General features: G+C 40.8%; 1 protein-coding gene across 3 annotated transcripts in view; it reads left to right on the plus strand.

Moving 5' to 3' along the window:
• BLVRA (biliverdin reductase A) overlaps positions 1-5,508 on the plus strand; it is a 74,377-nt gene extending 68,869 nt beyond the window's left edge. For all 3 annotated transcript variants that reach the window (XM_037837153.1, XM_037837155.1, XM_037837154.1), the window contains exons 7-8: positions 172-343; positions 5,145-5,508. In XM_037837153.1, coding sequence (XP_037693081.1) covers positions 172-343; positions 5,145-5,403 — 431 coding nt within the window. In that variant the 3' untranslated portion in view covers positions 5,404-5,508. The remainder of the gene's footprint in view (positions 1-171; positions 344-5,144) is intronic.
• The last annotated feature ends 8,388 nt before the right edge of the window (positions 5,509-13,896 follow it).

Here is a 13,896-nt window from a genome sequence, read left to right on the forward strand (position 1 = left end):
ATTTAGCCACGTGGTTTTTCATCAGCATTCTTGGTCTTCTTGCACACCCACCCCGAGACGAGGTGGCGTCTACCTGACCTGCCCCCATCCCTCTACCCCCACCCCCAGCCCCGCCGGCTCTGCCCCCTCCAGCCCCTCAAGGCCGGTTCCCACTGTTTGTGATCCCCGCAGCCAGCCCCCTGGAAGAAGAATGGTTTGGCTTCCCCGCATTCAGTGGCATCTCGCGCCTGACCTGGCTGGTCTCCCTTTTTGGGGAGCTCTCTCTCGTGTCTGCAACTTTGGAAGAGCGCAAGGAGGATCGGTATGTCAAAATGACCGTGGGCTTGGAGACGGAGAACAAAAGGTAAGTCACGAGGGACCAGAGGGAGACTGCTCTGGGGATGGGGGTGAGTCCACACCGGAGCCCCGAGGGACCCCTGCTCACTGCCAGGAGGGCCATCTGCGTCTCAGACGGGCCAGGTGCTCCCATTTCACTGAGGGAGCCCCGTTTCACCCTCACAGCAGCCCTGTAAGGTGAACAAGGCAAACCTGGGCCCATCTTGCCAGAAAGTAAACAGAGGCTTGCACAATTCCAGTAGATTGTCTAAGTCATGTAAGTAGCTAATGTCAGAGCTAGTAACAGAAACTGAGTTAGCTTCTCTGACCTGAATTTTCTCGTCTGCTTTATATGAAAATTTCCAGATGTAACAGTGAATTCAAAAAAATTTTGCAGCAAATGCCCATATTCCTACTACCTAGATTCTGCCATTAACATTTTACTAGAACTGCTTCTCAGATATGCAAACATTCATCTCCTTCTGTGTGCCCAGAATTTAAAGTTCTGTTAATCATTTTTATCACCCCATCACATTATCACGCTGTTCCCAAAATGTTCTGACCCTTATTCTCATACAAATCTTTTTTTATTTTTTAACAAAAACACATTTGTGATTATCCTTGAAAGGCATTTGGGTTGCATAAACTATTTGACTAGTAAAGTTTTTAGAGCGTTTCTACATGTGTTTCCATGTTGGTAGATCTCCTGGTAATAAAAGAAACAGACCATTGGATATTAAAAAGAAAGGAAGAAAAGTGTATGACTCTCTAAATGAAGCCAGGTCTATGTACATTTGGGGGCATTCCCTCTTTGCTAGGCAGGGAGGAAGAGGTGGAGACCCAGCAGATGAAGTCATCAGTGTGGAACTTGGAAATACCACGTGGGGAGTGGGTGGCGGTGGTGGCCCCTGCTCTGACTTTGGCCCTGTGTGTCTCAGAATTGCAGCCATGGACGGATCCATCCACAGACATTGCAGCCCCCCGTAATCAGTGCTAAGACAGCTCAAGGTGCTGCAGGAGCACAGGCAAGGGGAACTTGGAAAGGCCAGATCAAGCTTCTTGGTGGGCATGCTGGGATAGGTCTTGAGGTTTGAGTAGGAGTCAGTGAGGAAACGATGTGGGGGTAGCAGAGGCTGAGTCATGTTCTCACACAGGAAAGGCAGACACCAGTGAGGGAACGGGATAAATGGCAAACACCATGATAATAACTTGTTAAATTCAGATAGTACTTTCCAGTTTTCAGATTACATTTTTAATCTCACACCACCACCATGACGTAGGTAAAGTTGTGTATTTATTGTCATTATTTTTACTGATGAAGACAGTGAAGCTCAGGAAACATCTTCAAAGACATTTTGCATTCCCTCAAATCCTAAGACTATGTTATGTGGGAGGACATGAACAATTTTCTTGGGTGGGTCAGAATAGTTGAAATACTTCCACTTTATTTTTATCCGTTATCAAAAGAAAGCCATGAGAAAACTGCATTAGAATTAATCTTTGTCATCAGTTCTAGAATGTTTGCTGCATCATGAGCTTTTAAAACTAATGTAGGAATTACTGTATAGTTTTAGATGAAGTTAAACCAACATTTTTTCAGAATTTGTAATCATCAGTTTTTTTTTTTTTTTTTCCAATTTGAGTCATAACCAAACAATTGGAATTATGGATTAGACACCTCAATTTTACTTATTCACTAATTTAACTACTGTTTCCTGGATTTTGTTCCTGACGTGAATATGAATTTTTGACTTACTAGGGCTAGCATTAAGCATACATGAGTCATTTTAATGACTTCCTAAAGAGAAAGCTTGCTGAACTGCCGTCTTCCAAGCAGGTTGATCCCTGCTGGGTCTGCATGCCCCAAGGTTTCATACACTGTGTGTGACAAATTAAAACCAGCCTTATCCTGTGAATGCAGCCTTGGCTGCTGACTGTACATTGGAAGAATGCTTCAGATTTGTGGGCCTCTCTCTTTCTCTCCCAAAGCTTATCTCCGTTTGGAGCCTGGATTCTATCTCATTCTACAGCAGCCATCTGTCCAGGCTTCTCATGACATGTTAGGAGCCACCGCCAGGTGTCTCAAGGGACACGATTCCTTAATTTATAGGTACTTTCAGACAGCAGAGTGGAGTAGAGCTGAACCACGCAGAGGATTGGGGGGTGGGGAGTAACTTTGAAATGTCACCTATAAAAGGACTAGCAACTAAATAAATTAAACATAGAACTACTATGTGACCCAGCAAACTCAAAAGAACTGAAAGCAGGGACTTGAACAGGTATTTTTATACCAGTGTTCATAGCAGCATTGTTCACAATTGCCAAAAGGTGGAAACAACCTAAGTGTCCATCAACAGATGAGTGTATAAACAAAATGTGGTCTATCCATATGATGGAATATTATTCAGACCTAAAAAGGAATGAAGTTCTGATACATGTAATAATATAGGTGAACCTTGAAGACATTATGTTGCGTGAAATAAGTCAAACACAAAGGGACAGATAGTGTGTTATTCTACTTATATGAAATGACTAGAAAACACAAATTTATGGAGATACAAAGTAGAATACAGGTTCCCAGGGACAGGAGTGGAAGGAGAATGGGGTCTTGATGCATAATGGGTGCAGGGTTTCTGTTTGGGGTGATAGGAAAGTTCTTGTCATGGTTGATGGCAAGTGTAGTGCAACATTGTGAATGTGATTAATCCCACGAAACTATATGTTGAGAGTGCTTTATAAATTGGAAAGTTTAGGTTGTATATATGATCCCACAATTAAAAAAAAAAAAATGAAAGAACAACTAAAAAGACAGTGACAGTTAAATGCAATACACAATTCAGGGTAGAATCCAGCAAGGCGGGGAGGAGGCTCAAATGGGACATTATTGGGACATGAAAAAACTGGAATATAGGCTTTATATCAGTGTTAAATTTCTTAAACCTGATAACTGTGCTTAAGGTGGAATCATAAGTGAATATTCTTAGGAAATGTACATGGAAGTATTAAGTGTTCAAGGAATACGATATAAAGAACCTACTCTCAAATGTTTAGAAAATAGACGGATGGATGGATCAATGGATGGATCAATGGATGGATAGCTAGATAAAATGATAAAGCAAATGTTAAAAGTGGGTGGATCTGGGTATCTGGGTGGGAGGGATGTTGGAATTCTCTGCATGGAGTGTGTATTATTTTTGCAACTGTCCTGTAAGTTTGAAATTATTTCAAACTAAAAGTTTTTTTTTTTAATGACTGGCAAGATCGGAGTCCTCCCTTAAATCCCTGTTTTCACAAGTGGTAATGTTAGTTAATATTTACTGAGTGCTTGCTATGTGCAGGCATGGGGTGTAGTTCCTTTACCAGGATTTTCTCATTTAATCTTTATACCAACTCTGTGGAATAGGTATTATTATTCTCACCTAGGAAACTGAGGCTCAGAGAGGTTAAGAAACTTGCTCAAGGACACAGAGTTCATAGGGGTGGTATAGGATTCAAACCCAGGCAGGCTGTCCTCAGGCCCCAAGCTGCTGCAGTTTCTCCCCAGCAACGCTCAGGAAGTTCACGGGAAGGGAATGTCGTAGGAAACACACCAGGCACTTTCTGTGCTTTATCATAATCCCACGCATCCATGGGGGCAAGTATCATTAGCTCCAGGTCCCCAAGTTAGCCAGGAAACCCAGCTGTGACTTACTCCCAGGCCCTGTTCCTTCCATTTTACCAGCATGAGGATAGTGAATACAAAATAAGCATATTGATTAAAAATTGGAAAGAGCTTAAATATTTGGCAATAATAAAGTATGCATGATAGGCAGGCAAAAATAATTACAATAGCTATATATATATATATATATATATATATATATATATATATAGCTATAGGGTCATAAAAATATTTTAAAGTAACATAAGCAAAAGAAGCATAATGAAAACTTGTTTTACTATAAAGGAAAATCATACTATAAAGTATGATTTATAGTTATATAAAGCTTACCTGCCATATACTTATAGACAAATATTTGAAAGGATTATCTCAAACAAGATTTTTTTCAAGTAGGATTATGAATTTTTTTTTTATTTTATTTTAAAGTCCATAAATCAGTGCTGTATTGCTTTTAGGATATACAAAAAAACAGATTTTGTACAATTTTTCTCTGTATTTTTCAAGGAAGCTTCTTTCTTTAGGTCAAAGTCTAACTAGGAGAAATTTTCTCTGTTTTCTATTAAGTAAATACCAGGGCTTCTTGTCTGCTATAAAGAAAGAAAAGAAAGGGGAGAGTTTAGAGAAGCAGAGTCTATTCTGGTTGGGTTTTAGATTTTTCTGAGTACAGACAGGAGCATAGAGGAGAAATTTGACAGGGCAGTGGAGGCACTTTGTTAATTGGCAGTAGGAGTCTGGTATTTTCCGGCATGTGTTTGGCGTTATAGACTTTTGGGAGAATCAGATGAAAGCAAAGAAGTCTTTCCCATAGAAATGCACATATATACGGAAATCAGTTTGCACACGATTTCAGGTGGTCGCTGGATTGCCTGTAGCCTTAGAGGAATCCATGAGACCCAGGGTAAAAACTCCTGAATAACAAATAGGGGTTCATGCACAGTCCCTGGGTTAATTGTCCTGCCTGATGGCACAATGACATCAAGCACTGCTTGGCAGCAAAGTTGGAAACATAAATCACCCGTAGCCCATGAGCCTTTCTGAGGCTGGTGGAGGTGGATTACCACCCAACCACATTGCGCTCCAGCAGCAGGGAAGATGGCGCAAGGAGGCCCTGGAGTTCATGTCCTGGGGCAAAACAATCACTCACGTTATGATTCCTTCCTCTTTGCAGCCCGCTGACCTGGACTGAGGAGAAAGGGCCCGGCCTGAAACGAAACAGACATTTAAGCTTCCACTTCAAATCTGGGTCCCTAGAGAATGTGCCCAATGTTGGCATCAATAAGAACATTTTCCTGAAGGATCAAAATATATTTGTCCAAAAACTCTTGGGCCAGTTCTCCGAGAAGGACCTGGCTGCCGAAAAGAAGCGCATCCTGCACTGCCTGGGGCTTGCCGAAGAAATCCAGAAACGCTGCCGCCCAAAGAAGTGAGACAGGGAAGCAATGCTTCCAAGACGGGACCAGAGTTTTGTTTCCATTAGACTTGACCTTTCTCTCTATTCTTACAATTAAACCAGTTTTCTTGGGTAAACAGGATCTGCTTATTGTCACAGTCTGTGTTGGGGGGTGGCGTTTGGGGCTGGGAGGCATGTGCAGTGGAGACAGAAAAGGGCTGGTGTTGGCTGAGCTGAGCTAACTGCTTTCTAGGCCTGATGTTTTACTCTTCCCAGCAGCCCTCTCAGATGGCTGCAACCAGGTCTGTTCTGCTGGGATACTGGAAAATCTTGTTTGAGCTTACCCGGATAGTAAATAGTAGAACCAGGTTTTAAACCTGCTCTTCCGAACCACTATGAAATACTGCCCTCAGTCCTCTTCCCTGCTTTAAGGAATATTAATTTCCTTCTATACTTTAAATAGGCAGTTGTGCTGGGAAGTTTAAAAATGAGTGACAGCCACCGCTCTCAGAACTGACAGTGAAGGCCCTGTGGTGGCTTGGAGCTATGTACCCCAGAAAAATATGTTCTTAACGATAATCCATTTCTGAGGCTATAAACCCATTTGTTTCGGATTGCTAAAGCTGCCTGAATACAATATACCAGAAATGGGATGGCTTTTACAATGAGGATTTATTAACTTACAATTTAAAGTTCTTAGGCCATGAAAATGTCCCGACTCAAGGAATCAACAGGATGATATCTGGACTCTGAAGATGGGCTGGAGCTCCTCTGTCACATGGCCAGGCACACAGCAATGTCTGCCAGTCTTTCTCTCCCAGGTTTTGTTGCTTCAGCTTCTGGCTTCAGTGGCTCCTTCTTTCAGCTTCTCTGGGGCTTTTGCTGTGAGCTCCCCTCAGTTTCATGTTTTAGCTTCTCTACGTGTTTTATCCTCTCATAAAGGGGATTAAGACCCACCTTGAATGGGGTGAGTCACATTACAATGCAAATAACCTAATCAAAAGGTCCCACCCACAGTAGTTCTGCATCCACAGGAATGGATTAAAAGAACATGGCCTTTTTGGGGGTACATATCAGCTCCAAACCAGCACAAATAGCCTTTCCCATTTGCTAATTCTGCTGTTTCAAAAGTAATGGCCCTATTTGATATTGAAGTGAGGGTGGGCTGTGATTGCTAATTGATATTGAAAACTACTCAGTTTCTTGGTGTTTGAGGAAGAGATTCAAATTAAAACAGCCATAAATTTTACTAATCAGTGGGAACTGCATAGGAAGAAGGAAAGAGGAGAAAACAGAACCCAGGGCAATGATGGGGCAACAACCTTTTCTTCTCTGTTTTCAACTGGACTTACCTTCCTTTGGGGCTGCTGGGACACCGTCCTGACCTACCCCCCCAACAGTGTTCCCCAAAACCCGCTATGAAGGCCGTTCTCCACCCCATTCCCAGCCCCTCATCAGAACTTCCCTTCCAGTGTCACGGAAATAAAGAACCCGCAGCACCCCTCAGCCGTTTGTTCAAAGTACCCAAAGGACTGTGAACATGTTTCCCTCTTGCCTTGACCACCTTGACTTGGAAATCTGAAGGAGAAAAGGGAGATTTCAAGTCTGGGATTTCTGAACAAATTAGGCTTGCAGTCCACCTCAAAGGAAAGAATCCCTTTATCCCACTGTATGGTGCTTGTAAGGGTTGGCAGGCGGGAGTGATGGGAGTAAGTACCCCTGGCGCCTCTGCCTCCATCCCTTTCCCCTGTGGCAGGAGTGACCCGCACATGCAGCTAAGCCACCCCCTTTCTCAGTGGCAAATCCTTAGGATGCACCTCTGTTCTCTGCTTGTCCACATGGTAGGCGATGGCCAGCTCTTCCTCTGCATGTTTTGAAGAGTGTGTTATTCTAAGAAAGGATGGATTAGCAAACCTATTTGGCTGCAGATCCCGGCCACATTCCCCAGTCAACTTTATCATAATAAAACAGACTTTCTTTTTTAATCTTCATCTAAATCTCTCCTAAATCTGTTGCTTAATTGGTCCCCAAAATTGGTAGGGTGGAAGGAAATAAGTTTAGGGGACTTGTTGGGTCTCCTAAAATCCCAATAATAAATCGTGTGGTCCTTGAAGAAATCAAGCGAAGAAAAGAGAGTATTTCTTTAGTAGATGGCACTAGAGTTCTTCAAGAGAAGGCATGTCTTTGCAAGAATTCCATGGTAAGCCAACCCTTCCATAGGGGTGGTGGTGGTAAAGACGGAGGGGGAGAGGGGAGTGGAGGAGGGGCAGTTATGGAGCTGGAAGAGAAAGCCTTAGGGACCTAGGTTGATGGGTTGAAAGCAAGCAAAATACAAATTGATGGGTTGAAAGGAAAGAAAATACAAAGTAGACAAACAACTGCAAAAGAAAATAAACATGAATTTAAATGGGAAAGGAGAAAGGAATAAGAGTCCTAAGTAAGCTAAAGCCTTGACAACTCAAAGTAAGGTCTCCACACCAGCATCACTGGCATAACCTGAGAGCTTTTTAAGAGTGAAATTGATCAGACCCTACCCAGACCTGCTGAATCAGAATCCACATTTTAACAAGATCTCAAGGTGATTCATGTGCACATCAAAGTCTCTTGGCGCTTATAGATGAGTAAGGAACAAAGATGTTATTCAGGTAATAAATGTTAAGGAACAACTGTGAAATGCTACAAAGAGTATTTTAAAAGGTTGTACTTCTCCACAACAAAGACAACCCAATTTAAATGTGGACAAAATACTTGTATAGACATCTCTCTAAAAGTTATACAAATGGCCAAAAAGCACATGGCAAGATACTCAACATCATAAGCCATTAGAGAAATGCAAATCAAAACCACAATGAGATACCATTTCATATGTACTGCGATAGCTACTATTTAAAAAATGGAAAATTACTAATGTTGGAGAGGATGTTGAGAAATAGGAACACTGATTCGTTGTTGGTGGGAATATAAAATGGTACAGTCACTGTAGAAGACAGTTTGGCAGTCTTAACTGTTAATTTTTTTATTCATTTTATTGAGATATATTCACATACCATGCAGTCATACAAAACAAACTGTACATTCAGTTGTTCACAGTACCACCACATAGTTGTGCATTCATCACCAAAATCAATACCTGACACCTTCATTACCACACACACAAAAATAACAAGAATAAAAATTAAAGTGAAAAAGAGCAATTAAAGTAAAAAAGAACACTGGATGCCTTTTTTTGTTTGTTTGTTTGTTTCCTTCCCCCATTTTTCTACTCATCCATCCATATACGAGACAAAGGGGAGTGTGGTCCATATGGCTTTCCCAATCACATTGTCACCCCTCATAAGCTACATTTTTATACAATCGTCTTCAAGATTCATGGGTTCTGGGTTGTAGTTTGATAGTTTCAGGTATTTACTGCTAGCTATTCCAATTCATTAGAACCTAAAAAGGGTTGTCTGTTTTGTCATAAGAGTGCCCACCAGAGTGACCTCTCGGCTCCTTTTGGAATCTCTCTGCCACTGAAGCTTATTTCATTTCCTTTCACATCCCCTTTTTGGTCAAGAAGATGTTCTCCATCCCACGATGCCGGGTCTAGATTCCTCCTCCAGAGTCATATTCCACGTTGCCAGGGAGATTCACTCCCCTGGGTTTAACTGTTAATTAACAGCTGAGTTAATTAAACTTAACTGTTTAATTCTGTTTAATTCTAAACAGTTAAGTTTAGAATTGCCATATGACCCAGCAATCCCACTACTAGATATGTACACAAAAGAACTGAAAGCAGGGAATCGAACAAATATTTGCCCATCGGTGTTCATAGGAGCATTATTCACAATTGCCAAAAGACAGAAGCAACCCAAGTGTCGATCAACTGAAGAATGGCTGAACAAAATGTGGTGTATACATACAATGGAATACTGTTCAACCATAAAAAGGAATGAAGTTCTGACACATGCAGCAACATGGAAACTTGAAGACATCATGTTGAATGAAATAAGCCAGACACTAAAGGACAAATATTGTACGATTTCACTGATATGAAATAATTTAAATAAGCAAACTCAAAGAGTCAGAATCTAGAATGTAAACTACCAGGGGCCAGGGTGGGGGTAGGGAATGGAGAGTTAATGCTTAAATTATACAAACTTTCTATTTGAGTTGATGGAAAAGTTTTAGCCATGGATGGTGGTGATGGTAGGACAACATTGTGAATGTAATTAATAGCACTGAATTATATGTTTGAATGTGGTTGAAAAGGGAAATTTTAGGTTGTATAAACATTACTAGAATAAAAATTTTACATAAAAACTGGACTATAGAACATAAACAGTGAACCCTAATGTAAACCATGGACTATAGTGAATTATGCAATTATAAATATGTTCTTTCATCAGTTGTAGCAAATGTACCGCACTAATGCAAGGTTAATAATAGGATGGTATGTGGGAACTCTATTTTACGCATGATTGTTCTATAAACCTTTAACTTCTCTAATTGAAAAAATAAGTAATTTTTAAAAAGTTTATGCTGGTGTTGAGGATTGATCATGTCCTCTACAAAAGACATGTTCAAGTTCTAACTCCTAGTCCTGTGGGTGTGGACTCATTTATGAATAAGATCTTTGAAGATCCTATTTAGGCAAAGCCAAACTGAATCAGAGTTGACCTCAATCCAAATGACTGCAGTCCGTCCTTATAAGTAGAAAAAATTCAGACAGTCAGTAGAAACCAGAGGAGACACAAGGAGACATTGCAATGTGGTGGAGGATTTCCAGAGAGCTATCACCAGAGCACTACAGATTTTGGAGAAAGCATGGCCTTATCGACACCTTGATTTTGGACTTCTAGCCCCCAAACTGTGAGCCAATAAACCTAGGTTGCTTAAGCCAACTAGTGTCTGATATTTGTTGTAGCAGCCTTAGCAACTAAGACAACTGGGGAGAGTTTTTACCAGGCAAGTAGTCAGAGAAGTCTTCCCTAAAAAAGTGCACTGAAACCTAAAGGTTGGGAAGGAGTTTAAGCAGGTGCAGGCAAGCAAGGAGTGGAAAGAGCATTCCAGGCAGATGGAACAGCATGTGCAAACCCCCTGAGTCCAGCCACGCCTGAGAACATGCACAACTCTGGGATGTACAGGTGCCTTGATTTTCTCTTTGTCAATTCCAGTTGACTTTTCTAACTGAAAGAGTTCAGACAAAATACAAAGTAACTCCTAGAGCACTGTGCTGGTTTGAATGTATTATGTCCCCCAGAAAAGCCATATTCTTTGATGCAGTCTTGTGGGGCAGACATTTTGGTGCTGATTAGATTTGCATGGAAATGTGCCCCACCCAACTGTAGGTGATAATTCTGATAAGATATTTCCATGGAGGTGTGGCCCCAACCATTCAGGGTGGGCCTTGATCAGTGGAGCCATATAAATGAGCTGACGGGCAGAGGGAACTCAGTGCAGCTGTGAGCGATGTTTTGAAGAGGCACTACAGCCAAGAGGGACACTTTGAAGAAAGCACAGGAGCTGCAGATGAGAGACATTTTGAAGACGGCCATTGAAAGCAGACTCTTGTTCTGGAGAAGCTAAGGGAGGACCAATATCCCAAGTGCAACTTAGAGTGACATTTTTGAGGAATTGCAGCCTAGAGAGGAATGTCCTGGGAGAAAGCCATTTTGAAACCAGAACTTTGGAGCAGACACCAGCCACGTGCCTTCCCAGCTAACAGAGGTTTTCTGGACACCATTGGCCATCCTCCAGTGAAGGTACCTGATTGCTGATGTGTTACCTTGGACATTTTATGGCCTTAAGACTGTAACTGTGTAACCAAATAAACCCCCTTTTATAAAAGCCAATCCATCTCTGGTGTTTTGCATTCCGGCAGCATTAACAAACTAGAACAGCACTCTTGGGCGATAGTGTTTTACTGCATGTTCCCCTACCTTTGCTTTTTTATTTGATTTGTAGTTTTCACTACCATTTAGCCTTGAAGGGCCCTATTCATAATCTATGCAGATTTTGAAACTACCACTTTTCATTTTGGATAAATCCTTAATAACACTGTGCAAATCATAAAGTGTCAGAGCTGGAAAGGCCCTCACTGTCACCTAATCTGGTAGCTCTCAAATCTGGCTACACATTGGAACCACCTGGGGAGCTTTTAAAATACAGCCTTTCAACAAATGGTGCTGGAGCAATTGGACATCCACAGGCAAATATATATATATATATATATATCCCTCAACCTAAGCCTCACATCATATACAAAAATGAGCTAGAAATGGATCATGGACTTAATTAAATGTACATGTAAAATTATACAACTTTTAGGAAAAAAGCATAACAGAAAATCTTTGGCAAAATGCTCTCAGACTTGACAATGAAAGCATAATTCATACAAAGAAAAATTGATAAATTAAACTTTGTCAACATTTAAAATTTGCTCTGCAAAATATTCTGCTAAGAGGATGAAAAGGCAAGCTATTGAGTGGGAGAAAATATCTGCAAACCACGTAGCCAATAAAGGACCAGTATCTAGAATATATAAAGAACACTCAAAACTCCATAGTTTAAAAAACAAAAAACAAAAAAAAAAAAAACTCCAATTGGAAAATGGGCAAAAGAAATTAACAGATATTTCACTGAGGAAAATATGCCAACAGCAGATAAGCACATGTAAAGATGCTCAACATCATTAGCCATGAGGGGGATGCAAATAAAAAAAACCTCAGGGAGATATACTACACACCTGTCAGAATGGTTAACATAGAAAATTGTGGCCACGCCAAATGCTGGCAAGGATGAGGAAAACCTGGACCACTCCTACATCGCTGGTGGGAATGTAAAATGGGACAGCTGCTCTAGAAACCAGTTTGCTAGTTTCTTGTAAAATTAAATATGCACATTAAAAAACTGATGCTGCAAAACTTCAACAGTAATGATGTGCATGTGATCCTTAGCATGGCTCGCATTCCAAACCAAGACCCCAGGGTGTTTGGTGGAACTGGTATTCCAAAGACTGAAAATGAAACACACTGTCATATGATGTCCTCCATCCTCTTACAGTCCTGTCCTCCGTTCTCATAGTGTAGACTTGTGCTGTCTCATCTCATAGCCATTAGCATATGTGGCTAGTCTGAATGAGGATGTGCCGTTAGTATAAAATATACACCAGATTTTGAAGACTTAGTACTATATATATATATATATATATATATATATATATATATGATCTCATTAATATTTTGACATTGAATATATATTGAAATGATAATATTTTGATATATTGGGTTAAATAAAATATATTATTAATAAAATAAAATATATTTTTAAAATTAAAAAAAAAAATTAAACATGCAACTACATATAACCCAGCAATGGTGCTCCTGAACATTTATCCCAGAGAACTGAAAACATATGTTCACACGAGAACCTGTATGTGAATGTGAATGTTCATAGCAGCTTTAGTAGTTGTAGAAACCAGCAGCTGTCCTCCAGTGGTGAGTGATTAAACAGTCTGTGGTCCATACACACTGTGGAATGTTCAGCTTGGATGTGTCTTCAGACAGTTATTTTTCATGAAGAAAGCTGATCCCAAAAGATCATGTCCTTTAGGATTCCTTGTATAGGACAGTTTTGAAATGATGAAAGTATAGAAATGGAGAACAGATCATTGGTTGCCATGGGGAAGGTATGGCAGGGGCAGAGAGGGAGGTTACTGTGGTTCTCAGAGGGCTGCAAACAGATGGAAATTTCTGTGTCTTGATAGTATCCATGTCCGTATCCTGGTTGTGATACTGTACCATTGTTTTGGAAGCTGTTGCCATTGGGGAAAACTAGGTAAAGCATAAGTGGAATCTCTTCTCTTATTTCTTACAGCTGCAATGTGAACCTACCATTATCTCAAAATGAAAAGTTGATTAAAATTAAAAAAAAAAAACAAAACCTACCTGAGGCCTGGCTCCACCCCAGGGTGATTACATTAGAATCTCTGAAAGGGTCTTGTTATGGGCTGAATTGTAACCTCATTTGGAAATAGGATCATTGCAAATGGAATTGGTTAAGTTAAAATGAGGTCATACTTGACTTTGATCCAGTATGTCTGGTGTCCTTATGAGAAGTTTGGCATAGACACTGAGACAGACACGGAGATTCAGGCCACCTGACAATGGGGAGACAGCATGACACCCCGATAAGCCAAGCAGTGCCAGAAGCCAGGAGAGAAGCATGGAAGACTTCTCCCCTAGAGAAATCAGAGGGGGCTGACCCTGCCCACACCCTGATTTTGGACTTCTAGCCTCAAAACTGTGAGACAATAAATTCCTGTTGTTAGGAAGGCCCTAGGGAACTGACACGGGCCCACGTATTTTTTTTAAGCAATTCAAATGATAATATGTGCATAATGTGATAGTAACATGCAGACAACCTGAAAATGTCTCATTCTTAGGTAGCTTTCTGAGATACTTCCACATATCTCTTTGGTGGACACATTTCAACCCATAACATTCGCTTTCGTTGAATTTCTTAAAGTATAATATTAGTTACTATTTAT

The sequence above is a fragment of the Choloepus didactylus genome, chromosome 5 (genome assembly GCF_015220235.1).
Source record: "Choloepus didactylus isolate mChoDid1 chromosome 5, mChoDid1.pri, whole genome shotgun sequence".
Classification (NCBI taxonomy): domain Eukaryota; kingdom Metazoa; phylum Chordata; class Mammalia; order Pilosa; family Megalonychidae; genus Choloepus; species Choloepus didactylus.